At 31.2% G+C, this 15,712-nt stretch overlaps 1 protein-coding gene across 1 annotated transcript; it reads left to right on the forward strand.

Annotated features, from left to right (window-relative positions):
* The first annotated feature begins 1,896 nt into the window (after positions 1-1,896).
* On the forward strand, positions 1,897-4,173 carry LOC145322959 (uncharacterized). The gene has a single exon (XM_080165353.1). The coding sequence runs from the start codon at positions 2,386-2,388 to the stop codon at positions 3,865-3,867; it is 1,482 nt and encodes a 493-aa protein (XP_080021479.1). The 5' UTR covers positions 1,897-2,385; the 3' UTR covers positions 3,868-4,173.
* Positions 4,174-15,712: the final 11,539 nt, after the last annotated feature.

The raw sequence follows: 15,712 nt of genomic DNA on the forward strand, positions 1-15,712 counted from the left end.
TGAATTTTCTTATAACTTTTTCGCCAGTAAATTTTCCCTATTATAACAATTTCAGCAGACCTCTGAGCATTATTATAAATCTATATATTTTCTACAAATATTAACATTACACCAAGAATGAATTTTCTCGTATTTATTCGAATCCGGTGGATAGGAACCGGTTCTCATACATACGAAAAAACTATGTCTAGCATCGTATTATAAACCGCTTTCTACGAATATAAAAATGTACAATCATAAGATTAAAAACAGTTTTTTAGCCCGTGCCTTCGGCACCTCGGGGCTAAAAAAAACTGGTTTTAATATTATAATTGTACATTCTATATCCGCGGAAAGCGGTTTATGATACGATGAAAGAAATATCTATTAAAGTCTTTAAAATCTAAGGCTAAAATTAACTCTTGAAATTGTTTGTAATATAAAATATATATCATAATCTTGATTAGCTTAGCTCAAATCCAGTAAATGTAAAAAAAAAAGTTAGCAACAACGTAAATATTATAGTTTCTATGCTACAAAAAAAAAATTAAGTGCAGAGTCTAATACTAATTCTAGAACTATCCCTAGACTCAAATAATACACAAATTAGTTTTAGACCTATCTTTTTCTCCATTTGTGTTTGAATAAAACATTGATTTATCTTCAATTGACCCATTGAAAATTCCTAAATCAAATTGAATATGATATTTTACATTTGTTTTAACTTAACAATATCTATCCTTTAGATAACTAAAAAATCACCAAACCCATAATTTATTTAATCTTTGATTGCTTCTGCTTATTTATATAGATAACTTTGAAATTTTAAATAATTCCTTGTTTAAAATTGTCTTTTATCAATAACGTGTAATGATTAAAAAGTATTAACAATAAAAATATTTTAGTTTCATGTATTTTATTATTTTAAGGTTATACGAGCATTTCACTGATCAAAATCAAAGTTTTGAATAAAATGAGATGAATCAAAATTATTAAATGTTTTGTCAATATTTTGTAAAGTATGTTTTATTGAAAATAAAATGAATATTCTACTGTAACTCTGTGTAAAAGCCAAGCCTGGGTTAATGCCAGACTTTCATGCTTGGTATTGTCATGCATTTTATATGCATATTATTCAACATCTCATTATAACATAATTATTAAACTTCTTTAAATATCATAAAAAGTATAATTTTCTCACAAAACCAATTTTACTTTGTTGGAAAAAAAGAACTTACTTTTAATAAAAAATCTTTTTGAAGAACAAACTATTAGGATTTGATGATTTTTTCTAAAATGTCAAATTTTAAACTGCAATAAAAGTATTTTTCTTCTTTATTTTTTGTTATTGATTTCAGAACATTTACATGTCATAAATTTTCCATCTCAAATTTGTGATCTTGAAATGTTTTCAAAATATTTGCTCTGATCATTAGGACAAAATGTTGAAATAGTTTGAGAACACCCAACAATTTTTGAATGTGTGTGTCTCATATTAAGCAAAAGATTATTAGAAAACAAGAATGACAATATCTATTAAAGAAAACCTAATAATTCAGAAAGATATCATGTAATTTTGTTAAAGATATCGAAAAAATCAGCATATTCATAAAAGAGAAGTTTTTTTTTGTGATACTTATAAGGATGCTATTTTTTTCATGATTTCTAATGTAATCCTTAGGGTATTGAATTGATAAGACGATTTTAACATTTATAATTTTTGAATGCAGGTAACCGTATAGACTTTAATATATGAAAGCTTCGCTTAAAATATAATGGGAGGAGAAAAGAAAGATAAGAAGAGAAGGGGGGGGGAGGGTTAAAGATAGATAGATGGATAGAGAATATATGAATGTGTATATAATGAAGTATATAGTAGTGTTGACACTCGCACCTAGCACTAATAGATTTCACGGAATCCTACTCCCGGCCCTCCTATTGGCCAAGATTTGCCAAAGTTCTAGTTACTAATACCCAATTCTGCACTGTGATTGGTCCATTTTCCGTACTAATTTGCCGCCGCCGGAGGCGCTAGCAGCCCACACACACACACACACAAACTTTGATACAGTCTTCTCTCCTTCACACCCCCTTAATTGCGCCTCCTCTATCCAACCCAAACCCTTTCAACCACAATATTCCCCACCCCCCTTACTACCCCTTTCTGTGATACTTCTGGTGCTGTCCGCACTCTCATCACCATATTTTCAGTTTCCTCTTGACTTCTGTTAGCACAGTACATAAACAGAAATCAGGATTTCAAGTCAGTTTGCTTTTCAAGCTTGACATAGTTTAATTATTATTACAAGTATAAGTTTATACTTATATAAAATAAATAGAACTCATGAAAAGTATATAGTGAAATAAAATATACTTGTGTTAAATAAATAAAATAAAACTTTTTACATGACATTTTTCTCGCCAATGCCACCGGCAGACACCGTGAACATAATGTCTGGAATAAGAATGACCCAGCAGCCCAAGACCACAAACTTCAGCATTGCTGCCATCATGTCTGGCCTGCAGAAGAAGCAGGAGGAGCTGCAGCAGCAACAGCAGAGTGTGATCAAGTCAGAGCCTGAAGATATCAGAGAGACAGTTAGTCCTACCAGCAGCCCAACTAATACTTCCACAGATTCTGATAAAGTTATTGTGCCCAAGAAGGAGAAAAAGTGTAGGGTCACAGAAACTTCAAATTGTGCAGAATTAGATCCTATTCGTTGCAGTTTGGACAATAAGGAACTGTGGGATAAATTTTGTGAATTTGGAACTGAGATGATTATTACCAGAACAGGACGGCGGATGTTTCCAACTGTGAGGGTTAGTTTTGGTAACCTGGATGCTGAGCCTGGAGTAAAGTATCTTGTCCTGCTTGATATTGTACCCTGTGATAACAAGAGATACAGATATGCGTACCACAGATCAGCCTGGCTGGTGGCTGGCAAAGCTGATCCTGCTCCCCCACACCGCCTGCACCCGCACCCTGATGGCCCATTCACAGCTGAACAGTTGAGAAAACAAGTGATAGGATTTGAAAAGGTTAAAATTACTAACAACGAGACCGACAACACCGGACAGATTATCCTGAACTCCATGCACAAATTTCAGCCCCGCGTTTATCTAGTCAAGCGGTCAGAAGGCCAGAACGGTCCAGTCACAGATATTGAGAAGGAAAAGTACAGAACCTTTGTTTTTCCCGAGACACAATTTACAGCCGTCACAGCATACCAAAACCAATGTATCACCAAACTTAAAATTGAGTCAAACCCTTTTGCCAAAGGTTTCCGTGATTCTGCTGGCTCAGATTACGATGACCATCATTCCTACGGCAGCCCATTCGGCGGCTCCAGCCTGCCCGGCGGTATGCCTGGCATGGATCCTTTCACCAAGATGCACTTCCAGCATCATCCGTCCACAGAGGCCAACAATAACCTAATCATGGCGGCTGAGAAGGCCCGCCTTATGATGATGTACCCCCAGTCACGTCCCATGTTGCCCACCCAGCATCCAGCAGCCACTAGTCCAGTCCACCACGGCGGCCCCGGCGGTTCACCGTTCCCATACCACCTGCCCTTGACCCAGGAGTTGTTGGCCAGGTACAGTGCTATCCAGGCCAGCCTTGGCATGTACAACCCTGCTCTTTTGGCCGCTGCCGCCTTGAGAACATCAACACCCACCACAATGACCATTCCTACTTCACCAATTCCATCTTCCTTAAATTCCTCCCTGTCTTCACCGCGGTCACCTGACTTGCCATCACCCAAACAGTCACACAGATTTTCACCTTACATCATTCCTCGCTCCGGCGACTCCCCTGGAGCACCTCACTCACCGCTGAGCGATGACCGGGCCGTTTCACCACCCTCTGCCTTCCCCATGGCAAGATAGTGATCCAGCAAAGTTCAGCTATAAAAAAAACTGGAGAATTAAAAAAAATAAACTATGTCATATCATGTCGATGTCTTTATCTCTCTTTATTATTATTATAATTTTGTTATTAATTATTGATATTAGTTTCAAGTTGTTTTGTCATATGTGGCTGTGACACAATATTATTATTATATGTTAGTTGTTATTATCTCATTATTATCAACACAATTATTATTAAAATATTAGCTCGTAATTATAATTATTTTCATGTTTTTTTTAGAATAATTGCATGATCTAGAAGAAAATATAATATCAGAAAATATATTTCATGTGTTTGTTACTTTTTAGTTTTGTTTAAAATTACATTGATTCGTTTGAAACTTAATAAGGGTTTAAAAAGAAATATTTCATTGATATATATAAAGCGTTTAAACGTAGTTAAAAATTTACAGATTTTGGTGGTTCATATCGTAATTTGTAGAGAAAAGGTTTTCTTTAAAACGCAATCTACACAAAAAAAATTAGGTTAGAAATATAATGCCTTTAAGCAGATTATTTATCGATCTTTCTAGCAACGCTTCTGTATAATTTTGTCATTCTTATTAGTATGACATTTTCAAAATCTTAGTAAAAAATACGGTTAGCGAGTCTACTTGTTTTCGATTAAACAAGGACAATTATGTGCATAAGAAGCACAGCAATTATACTACATTAAATTTTGGTTTTTAAAAATCGAAAAATAATATTTCTAAGAATAGGCATTAAAATATTTGACACAAAAGTTTATTTTTAAAATTATTTCCTTTCTTATAATTCTAAAATCTCAATTTTATTGAATTATTTCGTCCCTATCAAACTAATATTTTATTTGAAAAAACTGTTTAAATATTAACGATTTAACAAACAGGTTTTTGAATGACAAATTTTCCAATTGGCGGGTAAATTATCCAAATTATGTGTTTATTTATTTAAAAGCATTGTAAAAGGTTTCGTGACCAGATTAAGAAAACAGGGATTAGAACTGTTGTTGTAAAGTTCTAATGTAAATTATCTGCTTGTTAAGACTATTTGCCTTTCTATAAGATGACGACTTAAATTACTATAGATAAGTAGTCGGGTAGCCATTTCTGCATTTATATAAATTTCCACTACGGTTAAGTATGGAAAATCGAAACACCAGAAGTTTTAGGCAAACGAATATTCATCAGACAGCCAAACCTTTGTCTAAAAATACTCAGTCCTGTTTATGGACCAAGATATTCCAATTCAAATATTATTAATGCACTCCATAAGTATATTCACTTATTAACGTCTTTATTGTAACACGGTATGGTTCAGACTCGAACCCGAGCCCCCCAAGACAAAAGGTTTACTGCTATGATTTTTCCGGATATAAGAATTGCAAATTAAAAAATATACATATATTTTGAAAATCAATTGGTAAAATGTTATCAACTAAGTGTGCTATGACTATTTCATAAAAAATCACTCGTGCCTACTTTTGAGAGAACGAAAATGTCGACGACTACAAAAGATTGAAATTTTTACTATTAAGATGTAAAACTATTTAACTATACTAATTTCTAAATTGTCTTAATTCATAAATTTTAGTCACCCCTTGCACTATTCATACTCTTTGTGAGAAACTTTTTAAAATTTTATTGTATTTTTTGGTTTCCTAAGAAATAATTGTTTATTTTTTTTCTGTATAAATAAAAGTATAGCTCAACAAGATCGAAACTCTAGAATTAGTATTTTTTTTCTAGATGTAACTAATAATCTCAATTTGTTAACTTTTCCAAGATTATATGCAAATTGCCTGACCTTAATATAAAGTATCCTTGATCAATCCAAGGTGGCCGTTTTAAATAGAAATAGCCTAAACAAGCCTAAAATTTATAATAGAATACCATCGATAAGTTGCTTAAGCATTAAAAGTATTTTACTTTTGAAAGATAAATCATATTTACTTTTCAAAGCTAACAAATTAACATTAGGAGCAATTTAAAATTTAAGTATTTTACTAGCTTATGTGAAATCAAGTATCTTAAGGGAGAAGATAATGGACGAAAATTTGATGTACATTGTACAACCCAAATTACGATTTACAAAATTATTGATGGAAAAGTTAAGGCACTGTCATTTAGAACTACTGAATCAAAATTTAAGTTCTTAACGTTTTAAAATCAACGAATAAGAGAATGTCTTTATAAAATCTTATTGACAGGTATGATTTGCATCCCAGTGTCTCCTCCCTCTCTTGATGGAATAGTTAAAATAAGCTAGCAGACCCTTCTTCTATAGTAGTCTATGAGCCTATTGTAGATCATGCTTAAACAGGCCTACTTTAGATTGTGCCTAGGCCTAATTTTAGAGGCATGTAGAGATCCATATCAGCAAATCAAGTAAACATGCAAAGTCCTACTTCTTTCCTTCAAGGTTTTTTAAAATGTACAATACAACCCATGACATGGTTTAGTTATTTTGAATAAATAATTTAAAGGAGATCTAGGTACAATTAAAAATTATGTTGTCTCTAAAAATTTTTCATTTTTACAAAGTCTATGAAAGACAGAGCTATTTGTAGATTTGCTTTTCTTTAAGAAATAAGTCTTTTTTATCAATTTTAAAATGTACAAAAATATTAACATAAGCCTAAAGATATTTCAAAAGGAGCTTTGCTCACGGTGTTCTACAAATTAGATGATATGTACGTGGTTTTACGTTATATGTTATGCTTAGATAGACAAACATAAGCAGAGGGTTTAAGAGTAGCATTACTTCTTAGCAGTATGTCAATATGTCCTAAAAGTAGTAGGTGGTAGGTAGGTATGTACTGGCCATTTGTAAAACATGTATTTATAATTATTTGTGCTGTGCATATCTTTGACAATGTAACTGATCAGAATAGGCATGTCTTGTCAATCTTATGGATACCTGACAATTTTACGACAACCATTTATGTAAGAAGTTGCACTTTTGCCATCGATAAATTTATTAATGTTAATGTGGTTTTTTAACATTTTTCCATACGTTAATATTTTTTTGCCTTCTAGCGAATCTATTCAATTATTCACTCTATCTCTTCGTCCGTCCGTTCGCAAAACTCTGGTGAAAAAGTGATTCAAAATATACAGTTTAATTTTTTTGATGCAGGGAGGAAGGGGACATTAGCTGTTAATCTCACTAGTCCCCAAATTTTTATATTAATGTTTTCTTATTCGTAGGCTCAAAAGCTTTGGAGACTTTTATTGGATTTTGATTAGTTGGTTCATTGAGTTGAAGGTCCAAACGTTTCAACCACTAATTGTAATTCGTGGAAGAGTAATTTTGTGTACCATCATTTGTTTCAAGTGCTTTCATTTATTTTGACAAAATCCCAACCTACATGTTTTTTTTTGTAAATATGTAGTTGCCGGCACCTTAATCTGATATATGTGACACACACACACAGTTTTTTGTTTCAAGAATATTGACACATCAGGCATTTATATCAGAAAAAAAGCATTTTAGAAAGTGGCGCTATTTAGTAATTGATATAATAACCAGGATGGGAACATCAAATAAGCGAAGCTCTCATAATTTAGCAGCCCTTTTAATCAAATCAAAACGGGCCGACCAAAAAAAGTAAAAATTATGTTATTTTTAAGTAGCTTAAATGGCATGTAGATTATGATACATGTGTTTTCAGCACGGTTTCTTTCTATCTCAAACGAATCCGATTTCGCTAGTGATTCAGTAAAGGATAGGAAAAAATAGCACTGAAATTAACCTTCGTACCTTCTTCCTTCCAATCCTAATTGCTAAAGTAACTGGATGTCTGTTAGTATATATGTCAGAAGGACAGAAGGACAGAAGGTTTTACATTATTTAGGTTTTGACTTAAAAATGATCATATGATATCGAAGGAAGATTATTTAAAGCGAAGCTTTTCTATAATTAGGGTCGGTCCGTCCGTCCGGGACAGATAGCATTTATTCGTTAATTTAGGCATGTTAAAATTGTCCAATCGATTTCAAACTTTTCATGGTGATTCCTGTAGTAGTTAGGTACGATTTAGAAAGCGTGGCAACTCTATACGCAGTATCAGAATGTCCGTACGTCCATTTTTCTACTTTTTCAACAACAAATTTTTATGTGATCTAATTATCCGTTAGATCTGATTTTTTATATATTGATTAATGGGACAACAAAGAATATTATAATCAAATCAACTCTATAATCAAGTCCTAAAAATGTAAGTATGTCCATAATCATTATCCTGTATCAAGCAGTTTTTCAACAAATTTACTGATTATTTAGTTCAGACACTATACAAGTGTTAATAACCGTTTATCCTACCATTTCAGTGCTTCGCTTTTATGGGTGTTGTCATTCTTAGTTTCATAAGAATTAGAAGAAATATTTGATATTCATTGGCCTATCCCTATTTCCAAGTTAAAATGCAGTATTACCCAATACTAATTACCATACATTAATTCAACCTAAATGTTCTAATTACCAATTAGACAAATATATACAGAACTCCAACAATCCTATTTATTATAACAGTTTCAGCCTATCTTAGAAAGACGAGGAAAAGTTTTCTTAAAAATAATCTATTCTATTCTATAAGGTTATTTTTCAGTTTAAAATGTCGATAACTACTGAACTGGTTGAGTTTTCCTTTTTGTGGAAGCTTCTTATAGGTCCCTGGCTGGTTTTAAGCTATTTAAGTTTCATATCTTTGTTAGGTTATCGGCTATTTTCCCACTTTCCTTACTCCTTCGAATACAGAGCTCTTAGATGCTAGATGCGCAACCGCTAGAATTGAAAAAAGAAAGAAACTATTTGAAAAATCAAACATTTTTACATTATTTCTTTTCTCTTAGCCTAATTATCTAAACGTTATATAATTATTTTTTACTATTATTTTTCTCAATATTTGTTCCTGATATAATTTCATTGAAATTCCAACTACAGAAGCCAGTGAGTAGTTTTATATACCTTTGGGTTTGAATGGCATGTATTTAGCATATTAGAACATAAACATATAGGTACTATGATTGATTTCCTCATCAACTTTTTTCGTGGAACGGTTAGCTCTTTTCGTTAATTTTGAAATGTAAGAACTGTCCTATCGATTTCAAATTTTTCATTGTGATTCCTGTAGTAGATAGGTACGATTTAGAGTATCAACTCTAAAATAATTAAAAGAATGTTCGTACGTCCATTTTAGCTTTATTGATTTAACTTTTTAACAAAAAATTGTTATGTGCTAAAATTATACGATTAATCTGATTTTTTGAATACCTATTCTTCGGACAAAAAAGTACAATGTTATAAACGAAGCATCCCTATAATCAAGTCTTCAAAATGTAAGTATGTCCTGTATTATCCTGTATTACAGCGCGCGAAGAGAAAGAAAAGGAAACATTAAGTTAAGTAAAGTTCATTTAAGTCCAGCAGGGCTAATGTTCTAATGAATAATAGGTCTCAAAAAATTAAAATGCAAAAAATCTAGGAAATGGATTTATAGATTTACTTGTTTTGTTGATTCAGTGACCATGAATACCTTGGCTCAGTATGAGTAGAAATGTACATTCATACATACATAAACATTTACAATACGTTTGCTTAAATATTAGACTTATAGAACATGTTAAAAAATAGATACAGTTTATTTTGTTTAAACCATGGTAATTTTCCACAATGATTTTTTTGACTGACTGACAGACAAATTAAATATAGAGTAGATGTTAATTAAATAGAAGTTTAAGAGTTTATCAATAGAAAATAAGTTTATTAATTAGATTATAGACGGTAAAATCATAGGAAAACTATGTAGTTTATAAATCTATTTTAACTCAATTATTTAAAAACTAAAGAGAGACAGTATTAAACAGAAAAGAGAGAGCGAAATACATTTTTTGTAACAGAATAACAATAAAAGAAATTACTCAATTTTTGAAAAAAAGTTATTTCAAAAGAATTCAATATGATAAATATTTATTTTAAATTATGAATTAGTAGATTACTCAATTGCAAAGTTCATCATTTACACATTAACGCCTTATTTGAAAAATAAAAATCCTGGACTTTTAATTCATTCTTGAAGACAATCTAGGATTGTCAAATATTCTTGAAACCAAAACTTTCTGGTCTTAAAAACCATGAAGCTGTTAGAAGGACCTGGATAGTTTTGGGTTTAGTTCTTTAGTCATTCAAATGCTACAAAGCACAGTACAAAACAATTAATTAGTTGACACATATTGAGCTGTAATACAGGGTGCCATAACATTTAATAAACCCGCTTGAGGAGCGTGTGTGTGGCCTAATTGTGACACCTTGGTCGTAAAGTTGCTGGCGGGCGCAGGGACAGTAAACCTGTGCTAGCACACGACAATTCACTATGGACCACAACGTGCTTTTGGGGACAAAACTAAACAATACAAATTTTAAAATTATGTATATGTGACTATTTTATAGGAGGTTCTGATTGCATAAAACAAAACGACACTTTCACATATCTGACTCTAATAAGCACAGATTTCTTTCAAAATTAGGGTTGCGTTATCAGTACTCAACTGGCACTTTTGTGAAAGAATTTATTATTTATTTTAATTTCTTTCTTATGTATCAATAATCTAATTCAGTGCTTAATTTTATAACTTTTAGCCATGTTTTTTTTTAAAGACAATTGTGATTTGGCTAAGCACTTATAAATGATACATATACTCTAACTATCTATCCTTACAGCTGGTTGGGAAACAAAACAGCTAGAAAATAGTCTTAGCACTCTTCAATTGGTTAAAGTATAATTATATCTTTTACAATTTTTACTTCTTATATTAATTGTTTAATTTAGAATAAAGTTGATCTGAAGAATGACCTTAACAAAGGTTCCCTGTTAAATTGATACATTGGTCCTTTTACAGGATCATCCTAGAACCTGGAAATTACACTATTAGAACTTCCAGAGAAAGGTAATGCAATATAAAGAGTTGGCATTCTAGTAATATGTTTATGTAAATTTAATAGTAGATGAGTTTAGGAATATAAATGCGGTGCAGTCATCCATTAGACATTCAAAGTTTTCCACTTATGATTTTTCTTACAAGTAAGTAATTTTTGCTAATGATCAATTTGTCTGTGAGGTATGGTATGAAGCAGGCATCCATGCCAGGGAGAGAGAGGACATTGGACAGTTTATTCCACAAGTCCATAAAGTTCTAAAATAACATTTCTGATTTGTTGGCTCACCAACTTTGAGGCTTTTATTGAATTTGCTTGGATGGTTCATTAAATTGGGGGTCCAAACGTTTCAACCACTAATTGAAATTCACAGAAGATGTAATTTTGTTTTGTTAATAATTATTGGGGATGTTCATCTATTTATTGGCCATTGTCTTATCCCTTTAGTTCCCTGCATCCATGCAGCCTGTGTATGCCACCATAAACACACCAATTCCCTTCAATTGGGGTGCTGTAAACTCAGATAAAAGGGTTAGGCAAGGATATATATTTTGGGTGGTAGTTGTCGTGAGCTAACATTCAAAGATTAAAAAGAAAATTAGATCAGGATTTTTAAACTTATCATTTTAAGCTTTTAATTTTCGTAAATAGAGCAAAAAAGGATGATATACTTCTCAAAAATTTAAAAAGAATAGTGGATATGTTAACTCTTTAATCTTATATATTATTCCTTAATTTAGATTGACTTGTTAAGCCATTTTTTATACAGCCAATTACAGAACCATTGTTTGAATTTTGTTGTAAGCCAGTATTATATTTTAATGAAACAGTGGTGTTTAAGTGGATATAGAATAGGTGGAAATATTGACAGGGAAAGATCAATTGTCAAGTTAGGTTGCAAATATGGACCTTATTTATTAATCAGTTCGTTCATTTAGTAGGAGGGTTGAGGGTTGAGCATATGAATATCTGGTGCGATATCCAAGTAATTGTATATCGATTGTTGTTCATTAAATGTTTGCTAGTAAGATAAATTTCCTAACCAAGTACTTTTTAGTCTTTGACTGGTATGACATAGTTTCGAAAGCTTTCTGGTCAACAAAATATATAGCACTACAATTTTCAGGCTAAATTAAGCGTTTCAACGGACAAACATGAAATCTTTGATTCCTTTTTTCTTATCCTTTCGTCTCGCCTTTTCTCTAAACATATTTTTTACCATTATTTTGTCAACAAAAATTCAAAATCAAAGCAAGCTACTTCCCAGCATCTACTAAAGTGGTTTTGTTTCTTTAGAAAGGTTGCATTGATATGTCGTTAATTTTCAATAAGTCTTTTTTGTGACGTATTTAAAGAAAATTACTTATTAATATGGCCTTAATTCTTTTTTATTTGCCACCATTTTTCTAAAAAAAAAGAAATTACAAATTAATGCCTGATTAAATATAAAAATTAAGGTTGTTTCAACACATTTTCTATTTTTTCCACATATTAATATATTTTATAGAATTACATATCAATATCACAGTAAATAAAATAAATAATGTGGAATCAAAACGTCCTTAATTTGTAGTAAGTCATCTTTATTAATTAAATAATTTAAATGACATATTGAAAAATAAGGACGCATTAAAATGATCTTATATGAATTTAAAAAGGAGATGGAACAAATAGTTACTGATTTTGACACCAGATGGCAGTTGGAATAAATCATTGTTTAGCTTTGTTTTCTCAATGTTTTGACCTTATTTTTAGTTTGACAATTATTATTTTGTAATGAAATGAAAGATTTTAGTACTACAGACACCACTATGAATTTATATTTTAGTTCCTTTTTATGTATGTATTTTATGAAGACTAATTTTTTTGGTGAGACATTCTACAAAGAATAGAACCATATATATAGGTCAAGAAACTTTTTCAGTAAGTAATGATTCAATTGAAACATATTATGTGTTTGATTCAAAATTGTTAGATAAATTTTTAACCCTGAATTGTATCTCATATTTCGTTTATAAGTAATTATATATTACCAAATTTGGTAGCCATATTGTTTTTTTTTTGACTTTCTATAAAAATTCGACGTTTTAATATAGCCTTAAATGATTTAAATTGAATTAAATTTTATCATTTTATTTACCACAAATAATAAAAAATAATAATACAATTTTGAAAGTTTGGCGGCCATCTTGTTTTTCTGGACGTTTTAAAGGAAAAATTGACGTGTCAATGCGTTTTTATTTAAGATAAAATGTCATTAAATTCAAAATATTGTTATTATTTACATTTTTTTGTGACGTTTTTTTAAAGATAACGACGTATTTTTGGTACACAATTCGGCCGTTAAAAAAATAAAAAAAAATATGAAACGTCATTTGTATAGTAATAAAAAAGTTACGTCATTAAGGACGCATTAATGCAACATGTTTCTTAAAATAATGCGATATAAGTATATGCTGGGTTCCAATGTATATTTTGTAGAGGCAATGCTTTGAACAAATCAAAGTATCAGCAGATTGATTAATACAAGTAAAATATTAATGAAATAGGCAAATTTTTGTCTTTTAAACCTTTATCCCAAAATACTTTTATTTAGTTATTGTACTTTTATCCGTCAAATGGCAACTATAAAAATATCCTAAACCTTTTTCATATCATCAAGGATAAACAGCTGTGGTTTTTTTTGGCTCTTGACTCCCTCTACGGGTTATTGAAAAAAAAGTGTCTAGACTGCAAATTCTTGATGGACTGTTAGGCTAAGTGTGAACAAAAAACATAGTAGCTTCAGCTAAATATTCACCAAAATTTTGCGAATATGACGTCTGGTTGTATTTTGTACAGAATTGAAATGATTACTGTGGCTGCCGATCCATGTATGCTATACAAAGGTATTTATACTATAAATAATTGCAAAACATCATCTGATGTCATTTAAGTAGATTATATTTCAGTTATTTAATGTGTTTAATATGCATATAATCTCATGATGGTAGATAAATCAACTTTAAAACATGTTTTCTCTGTAAATTAATATTAAATTATCATATTTCGCATCAAAAAATATGTTTTTGTGCAAATACTATTTATTTCATAATAATTTAATATGACTAATAAAGTTTATACATAGACAACAGAAAAAAATGTCATAGGTTTTTAAAAGAACAGGATTTATAGTATAGATGTATATACAGATAACTACATGCCTCCTTTTTCAAATTATCTTTTTCGTCTGCTAGCAAATTGTTTTCTGCTATTGAATGTGTTAATATTCCCTGCACTATTGGTTGATTTCCAAGACCCAATTGAGAGTCGTCACAAGGTCCTTGGGATGGGGTTATACAGTTATTTACTCCTTGCCCCTTTAGTGTTTTACTCTGATATTAAAAGCCTTTTATTTTTTTAGGCACCACTAATTATCGTATTGAAGTTTAGCATGAATTGTCCTTGTTAATGCATTTAAATGTGAATGTGTTTAAAAAGCTAAACTGTAAGAAAATTTATAAACCATTCTCTATCTCATGGATTTCAATAAATTTGCTTCACTGAATAGCACAGAGTAATTTTCATTAGAATGGGTGGATGGATGGATAAAAATGAGCATAAAATGAGAAATTAAAATAGTTCAGCTTTTTTTGTCTGTTAAAATGGTAGTGATTTAATTTTTATAGATTGGCTTTGACTTTTAAAAAAAGTTAAATGAATAAAATCGAAAATTAGATATTTTTGTGTTGACAATAATTACTCTTTTCTTATACACACATATACACATACAAGACTATACATAGATGATAATGGATGAAAACCAGGTAGTCCATTGTTCTCCAGCCAGCGATAATCAAAATAAAATATGGAAAAACTTCAGGTAATAACAGGGCCTTTAGATAACCGCAGTCAATCACCATGATATTATTGCAATTATGGAACAGCCAAAATTTAGAAGCCAGTAAGCTAAACACTTCTAGCTTAGAAATTAGCAGAATCTGAAGCTTGCCTTTACTTTCTTAGAATATACTTAGTGTGTTCCTTTGAAGTGTCTGTTGAGCCCAGACACCCTCATCCCCCCTCCATCCTTTTATTATTGTTTTAAGCTAAAAAATACCTGTTGTGCTCTATCCCTGCTGGGCTTTCAGTATCTAATATAACCTAACCTTCAGTGTACAACATGCACTTTGAGCGAAAACCATAGCAAACTTTTTCATATAAAATACATTATTCAGTTGTAGTTATTATTCTGTGACTTTACTACTCTTCGCTGGTACACATATCCCGATGTAAATTTAAAATTTTTCACGGTAGCTCTACTATCAGAAGGGAGAGGTATCCCATCAAACTAACATATTATACATATTAAAACAGAATCTGACTTATACACGAAAGAGAGAACACTTCAAACTAAGGAGAAAAATTATTCTAATTTGAAACAATTCATATTATAATGAAAGATTTTTTTGCAATTGTTTGAAGATTTTTCATTTTATCTCTTCATTTTCACTAACTAAGGGAACTTGAGGTGAGAGGGGAGTCATTTTTCTAAGGCCAATTTCTCTTTGGATGATAGTGGCACCCTCTCCAAAAATTGCTTAACACCTTCCCTAGACCTATAAGTAGCTTCACTGTAAAGGAAAACTGTATTTGTTCAGCGGTTAGCAAGATCTCTCGGTAGAGACATAAAATCTTTCTATTTTATTTTATAGGATTTATATTTTGTTAATTGCTTTGACTATTATTATCTAATAATATCCGTAAGGATGTATCGACACCCTATAAGATATAAGATCAGCAATTAGTGAGTGCAGGGGGGCCCTGGGTTTGAGAAATTTTCTTTGGGGAGAAAAGGGGGGGGGGGGGTGTAGGGACCCAGGGTCAATTAGGTTGGACATTTACACAGTTTTTAAACAATCTTGTATTT

The sequence above is a fragment of the Acartia tonsa genome, chromosome 1, assembly GCF_053477335.1.
Source record: "Acartia tonsa isolate MP-2025a chromosome 1, ASM5347733v1, whole genome shotgun sequence".
Classification (NCBI taxonomy): domain Eukaryota; kingdom Metazoa; phylum Arthropoda; class Copepoda; order Calanoida; family Acartiidae; genus Acartia; species Acartia tonsa.